At 57.0% G+C, this 6,835-nt stretch overlaps 1 protein-coding gene across 1 annotated transcript in view; it reads right to left on the reverse strand.

The window, feature by feature from the left end:
* Positions 1-371: 371 nt before the first annotated feature.
* The window catches only part of FOXA3 (forkhead box A3), a 9,439-nt gene continuing 2,975 nt past the window's right edge, over positions 372-6,835 (reverse strand). The window contains exon 2 of the mRNA XM_004710389.2: positions 372-2,098. Within this exon, the coding sequence (XP_004710446.1) occupies positions 1,103-2,098 (996 nt within the window). The 3' untranslated portion in view covers positions 372-1,102. The remainder of the gene's footprint in view (positions 2,099-6,835) is intronic.

Consider the following 6,835-nt stretch of genomic DNA (forward strand, 5'->3'; position numbering starts at 1 on the left):
CTTCATGGGCCCCTTCTTCCTCCACCCAGCTTAACCCAAACGGAGTAACCCCTGGGCTCTGGGCTCCCTGATCCTCAGAGGGGCCTGCTAGAGATGTGTGTCTGGGAAGGGGGGTGGGGGTGGGGAGATGGCCTTGGTGACCGTAGAGCCACCTCCCCCTGCCTGCTGCCCTGGCCCTACACTGCGGGGGCTGCTATCTTTGAACAAACTGCCCTTGGGGTCAGGGACAGCAAAGAGCCAAAGGTCAGGTCGATGCCTCTCCTGCCCCCTCCCCCAGAGCTCTTAGGGGCAGAAAGGCGAGGGGACCCGGGAACAGAAATGCAGGTGTTCAGAGCCCCACAGGGCCCATCGGCCAAGGAAAAGAAACGTGCTGAAAGGGGAGGAAACGTACCTTTAATGGGTCAGACAGCCAGGATCCCGCTTCCCAGGCAAGAACCAGATTACTTAGTAGAAATTCCCCACTCCCTCACCGGCCCTTTCTGTTTTCTCCTGGATGAAAGGGGTGGGGGCGGGGGATGGTCTCCAAGGAGGATTCCCTTCCCCCACCGGACCCACACCATAGCCAGCACAAGGGCTATGGCTGTGGTGACTTCTGTGGTGTGTGACATGCCCACTGATAACCAGTGCTTATCAATACGGCGGCCATCGTCACGCCCAATGAGCCAGAAGGGTGGTGACGCAAGATGGTGGCCAACTGGACACCCAGAAACAAGGGACCACAGCACCTAGTGGGCCAAATGAAGGTGTGATCGAAGCGGTATCAAAATCCTGCCCCCAAGGGTCAGCCAAAACGATGGCCATCACGGCCCCCAAAAGGCCCAAGCAAGATGTCACCCCAGATGGTGGCCATTAGCAAGCGTCCAATGGATCAACCACTGAAAACAATCAGCATGGCAGTCTTCACAGTGCCCCATGGGCCAACCCAGGGGGCCATGAGGGTCATCGCCCAGTGGATCAACAGGATACCCCTCAGAGACAGCAGTCATCCATCACAGCTGGCCGTAGACCAGCCGAGATGTTCGCCGGTGGAACGGGCAAAGTCAACGAGGAAGATCAGGCCCCAAAGAGCCGTGGCCTACCCACCATGCTCCCGCCTCCCCTGCTAGGATGCATTCAGCAGCGAGCGGGAATAGAGGCCCTGGTAGTACACCCCAGGGTCCCCACCTTCAGCCCCATAGCCCCCAAACCCCATGTCCAGTTTGGGAGGCGCCGGCGTCTGTTCGGACATCAAGTTGTTGATGGAGAAAGGGTGGTTGAAGTTGTAAGGTGCGTCTAGCTTCAGGTCTCCGGGCAGCTCCAGGCCTGTGAAGTAGGGCGTGGAGGAAGTAACTCCGCCACTGCCACCGTCCAGGGCCTCCACGTCCTCCCCACCCTGGGCCTCGGGCTCGGGGGGCGGAAGGGGCTGGGGCTGGGGCGGCGGGGAGGTGATGGCGGCGGTGGCCGCCGTGGTGGTGGCGGCGGGCCCGGTGCTGTTTCTGGAGGGGGCCGCATTGCTACCTCCCTTCTTCACCTTCTCCTCCAGTTTGAACCGCTTCTGTCGGCGCAGGTAGCAGCCGTTCTCGAACATGTTCCCTGAGCTGGGGTGCAGGGCCCAGTAGGAGCCCTTGCCCGGCTTGTCCGGGGAGCGCGCCACCTTGACGAAGCAGTCGTTGAAGGAGAGCGAGTGCCGGATGGAGTTCTGCCAGCGCTGCTGGTTCTCCCGGTAGTACGGGAAGAGGTCCATGATCCACTGGTAGATCTCGCTCAGCGTCAGCATCTTGCCCGGCGCCTGCTGGATGGCCATGGTGATGAGCGAGATGTAGGAGTAGGGCGGCTTGGCGTGGGCCAGCGGCCGGCGGTACCCTTTCTGCAGCTCCTTCCCGTGCACCAGGCCCAGGCCCGGGCCCCCGTACCCCGAGTTGCTGCCCCCGCCGCTGTTGGCGCCCAGGCCTGCGAAAGTTGGGCCCAGGGGGGCTGCAGGGGCTGGAGGCGCCAGGGGTCCAGAGGGCAGTGGGGAGGCAGGGAGCCCTCCTGGCGGGTAGGGGTTGCTCAGAGGGCTCAAGGTCATGTAGGAGTTGAGGGGGGCCATGGTGGGCATGGGCGTCACCGGGGAGTAGACCTGCAGGGAGAGAAGGAGAGATGGGAGGGGTCAGTGGGTCTCCACCTGCCAGGGTTGCCGGTGTCTGTCTGTCCATCTCGCCTCACTCCTTATTATGATTGCTATTATTCATTGGGATTTACTATAGGCCTCATCATATCCTACGTCATTCCATCGTCGAGGCATGTCAGGTAGAATTGTACAGGTGCCGCCACAAGCCGTTTCTAGACATTCTTTTCCTACAGAGAATCATCTCGCCTCTCTGTCCGTCAGGCCCGTTCATCCTCCGCTCCCTCTGTAGCTATCTATCAAACCCAAACCCAGTGGCATCCAGTTGGTTCTGACGCGTCACCACCCCAGAGTGCTGAAGGAACTGCCCCGGTGGGTTTCTGAGACGGCGACTCTGTGTGGGAGTCGAAAGCCTCGTGTTTCTCGAGTCCAGGAGTCCAGGGCACGTAATCATTGCGTGACCACAAACCACACGCTCTGCTCTGGAGCCGATGCTGACTCACAGTGACCCTATAGGACAGGGTAGAAATGGCCCCCTGGGTTTCCTAGCTTGTAACCCTTTAAAAAAAAAATGAATCATTTTATTAGGGGGCTCTTACACATCTTATAACAATCCATACATCCATTGTATCAAGCACATGTGCACCTGTGTTGCCCTCAACATTTCCAAAACATTTTCTTTCTACTTGAGCCCTTGGTATCTGCTCCTCTTTCATCCCCTCCCTCCTCCACTCTCCCACCCTAGTGAATCCTTGATCAATGATGTATTATTATTGTTACTTCGTGTCTCACACCATCCATCATCTCCTTCCACCCACTAAACAGACTATAACTGTGTACAGGAATAGAAAGCCTCGTTGTCTCTCTCCCACGGAGCCGCTGGTGGTTCTGAACCTCTGAACTTGCGGTTAACAGCCCAACGCATAACTAAAGCTGTCTCTTCATGTCTCTCTCTCTTCCCCCACTTCCCTGCTCTCCCTTCCCTGGGTGCTCATGCACCAAAGCGAAGTGGGTTGTCTGAGACTCTTTCAAGGTGCCCAAGATGTCGAGAGGTGCAGAGGTAGTTCAGTGGTAGAACTCTCTCGCTTTCCGTCCAGAAGGCCCGGGTTCAATTCCCAGCCAGGGCACCTCATGCACAGCTCCCTCACATAGGCTTGCCTGTTGCTAAGTTGCCCAACAGGTTCCAGTGGTGTTGGCCAACTAAGGTGGCCTAGGGAGAAAGAGCGGGCAACCAACTTCCCAAACTCAGCCAACGTTGACCCGGATGGATCTCCGTGGTCCCGTCTCCCTGAGCCTGGGGTCACTGGTGAGTCGAACCAGCTCGGTGGCAGCTAACAATGGCGAGGTCAAAGCCATGTTCCTAAGAAGGCTAAGATAAGGACTTCTCCTTTTCCCTCTCCCTCCTGAGGATCAGACCAAGAAATCCAAACCCGCTGCCACGGAGTTGGTTCCGACTCATCACGCGGACCCCAGAGGGCACAAGGAAACTGCCCTCTAGGGTTTCTGAGACTGCCACTCTCTAAGGGAGCAGAAAGCCTCGTCTTTCTCTGGGGGAGCGGTTGGTGGTTTCGAACTGCTGACCTTGCAGTTAAGCAGCCCAACACGTAACTGGGTCTCTCTCCCTCAGCATCAGGACACCAGGAGGAGCCCTGAAAAGAGGTCCTGAGAATCTCCTAAAACGGAGAACTTCCAATCTATCTAACAATCGGGTTTTATATCTATATGGCTATCTGCCAATCTTTGAGCTTGTAAAATTACTTTTTTTTTAAAAGATCTAAAGGATTTGTGTTCCAGAGTTCACGTGTTTCACCCATGTACCACCTGCCAGCGAGTCCAAGACACCATGCTTGTAAACTGCACGGCTACTGGTCTTTCATGTAGCAATCCCCACTGCTGTTGAGTCTCTCCCAGTAGAATTCAAAACCTCACACCAGCAAGCTGACGACGCGTGGGACAGAGGAGAAGTGTGCCTGTGGGTTTCCAAGACTGCTGCTCTTGACAGTCGTGAGAAGTCGGCCTTGTCTTTCTCCCACAGGGCAGCTGGTGGTTTCAAACTGCCGGCTTTGAGGTCCGCAGCCCGATGCGTAACCACGACACCACACGGGCTCCTGTTGTCTGACTTGCAGCGACGCTCAGCCGTGGGGTAGAATTGCCCCAGCGACTTTCCTCGCTGCCCTGGCCTGTCATCTTTTCTGCTGCGGAGCTGCTGGTGTTGTTGAAACTACAGCTCACAGCCTGGTGCTTCACCCTTGGGAGCTCCTTTCTGTACCAGCCACAACAATAACAACAAGCAAACAACCCGTCGCCGATGATAAATGTTTGCTACGTTGATTGCAAACCACATTCTGCTTTCAGAAATGCCAAATCTTTATCTCAGCTCTACGGAGTAGGGTCAGTGTCTCTTCCGAAGCAAAAACCAAGCTCACTGTCCTCACGTCCATTCTGACCCAACAGGACCGAGCAGAGCTGCCCACCATGGGTTTCCAAGGTTGTCGATCTTTACGGGAGTAAAAAGCCCCGTCTGTCTCCCACAGAGCGGCTGGTGGGTTCAAACTGCTAACCTTGTGGTTAGTAGCTCAGCGCGTAACCACTACACCACCAGGGCTCCTTGTCTGGGTCTCTGAGTAGCCCCCTTATACATTCTTTCATGGCGTCTCCGGACAGGGGCCCACGGTTCAGTGCTCAGCTATAAACTTAAAAGGCTGGAGGTTCAAATCTACCCACAGGAACCTAAGAAGTAAGGTGTGTCCACTTACACCCAACAAACCAGCCCCTGCCAACCCAAGAGAGCGTAGTTCTAATCCGACCCCCGGAGTCTGAACGGACAGCAGGACAGTGGGTGGATGTGCAGTCTCTCATACTGCGCCGGTTCCTCTCGCTGGGCCAGGCACCTCCCAGGAGCTGTCTCCTTCAGGCCTGGTAGCCGCGCCCTGTGGGGGAGTGGGGGGGGACGGGGGGCTGCTCTCGGAACATCCATCCACAGCCTGGGAAGCTGAGGCCCAGAGAAGTGGTTTCCGGGTCCCACAGCCTGTGGGGTGTGTGTGTGTGCAAAACTGGGATTCAGACCTCGGCAGTCCGGGTCCTGGATCATGTCAAACAGATGAACAAGAGAGCAGGGAAACTGAAGGCAGGGTAGAAGGTGCCCCAGGCAGCCTCCTGGTGAACTGCTGGGCTGCTGACTGAAAGGTGGGTGGTTCGAACCCACCTGCAGCTCCACGGAAGAAATGGCCTGGCAGTCGCTCAAGGAGAGCCTGGGTGGGGGTGGGGTAGTTCTTCTCTGCCCTCCAGAGTCAGAATGAGTCAGAAGAGGCTCAGAGCAGCACCCAAGCCGGTGCCATTAACAGGCACAGCTGCTCACCCAAAGGTCGGGGGTCCCAGGGGACACCGACGTGCCTTGGGAGAAAGGCCTGGCAATGCGTCACGGAGAACTCCGTGGAGCAGTTACACGTGGGGGCCTTGTTAGCCCATAGACTTTACAGTGATGTCCATGCTGCTCTTTCCCACCCTCTTCCAGCCCCATCTCCCACCTGCCCTGCTCCCTCCCCGGAGAGACAGGAGCCCCACCCCATCCCTAGCTGGGGTCCCACAGCACTCAGGGAGCTGCCACACCCCTGGCGCTCGGTGGGCATCAAATCCCACGCTGTCCCCCGTCTGCACGGTAAGCTCCTGCGGGTCCCCAAGTCCGGAGAGAAAAGCCACTCTCTCATGGTCACTCAGGGGGTCAGGGTCAGGGCAGAGTCCCGGATGAGAAACCATTCCGTCTCCCCCACCCCTGAACTCTCCAGCCTCCTCCTTTCTCTTGTGTCCCCTTTGGGGCTCTTTATTGGTGGTGGTCAGCCCAAGCCCTGGGTGGCGTAGTGATTACCAGTTAGGCTGCTAACCATAAGGTCAGCAGTTCGAAACCAACAGCCACTCTGTGGGAGAAAGGTGAGGCTTTCTACTCCTATAAAGAGTTAGGATCTTGGAAACCCCACTAGGACAGTTCTACCCTATCTTTTAGGGATGCCAAGAGCCGGAATCAACTCGGTAGCAGTGAGCTGGGTTGGTGGTTATTCTATCTGTCCTGTCTCCGGACCTCTGAATCGTCTCACATTTGCCCCCCTCTCTTTTGCTCTCCCTCTACTCTTGCCCCTCAGGGCCTGTCTCTGTCCCCACCTCATCTATTCACTCCCTCCCCCCATTCTCTTCCGGCTGCTCTGGGACCCCCATCTCTCTCTCCCCACCCCTCCTAAGGAATCCTGGTGGCACCCTGGGCTGCTTCCCCACAAGGTCAGCAGTTAGTTCAAGCCCTCCTTGGGGGAAGATGAGGCTGTCTGTTCCCATCAAGAATCTCAGAAACCCACAGGGGCAGTTCAATTCTGTCCTAAAGGGTCGCTGGGAGTCGGAATCCACTCAAAGGCAGTACATTTGTTGGTTTGCTTGTTTTTAGGGGTGTGTGGGTGGCTTCCTGTCTCTCTCCCCTGCCCATCGCCCCTTCCCACCCTGTTCTTCCCTGGGTCTCTTTCCTTCAGCATCACAATGGCCCCCCAGAAAGCAGGGGTCACTCCCCTCCTTCACCCCCCCTTCTCACCTCACCCTGGGTGGCTGTTTCTGCCCCCTCCCCCAAAAGGAGGAGGGTCCTTCACAGGTGGAGGGTGCCATGGATTCAGGGGGATCCAGAGAGAGGTGAAGAGGGATTGCTAACACCCCCCCAGTCCCCCCACTCAACCAAACTCACCCACTGCCATCCAACCAATTCTGTCTCCTAGT

The sequence above is a fragment of the Echinops telfairi genome, unplaced genomic scaffold, assembly GCF_000313985.2.
Source record: "Echinops telfairi isolate 266 unplaced genomic scaffold, ASM31398v2 ScPeMD7_655;HRSCAF=1070, whole genome shotgun sequence".
Taxonomy (NCBI): Eukaryota; Metazoa; Chordata; class Mammalia; order Afrosoricida; family Tenrecidae; genus Echinops; species Echinops telfairi.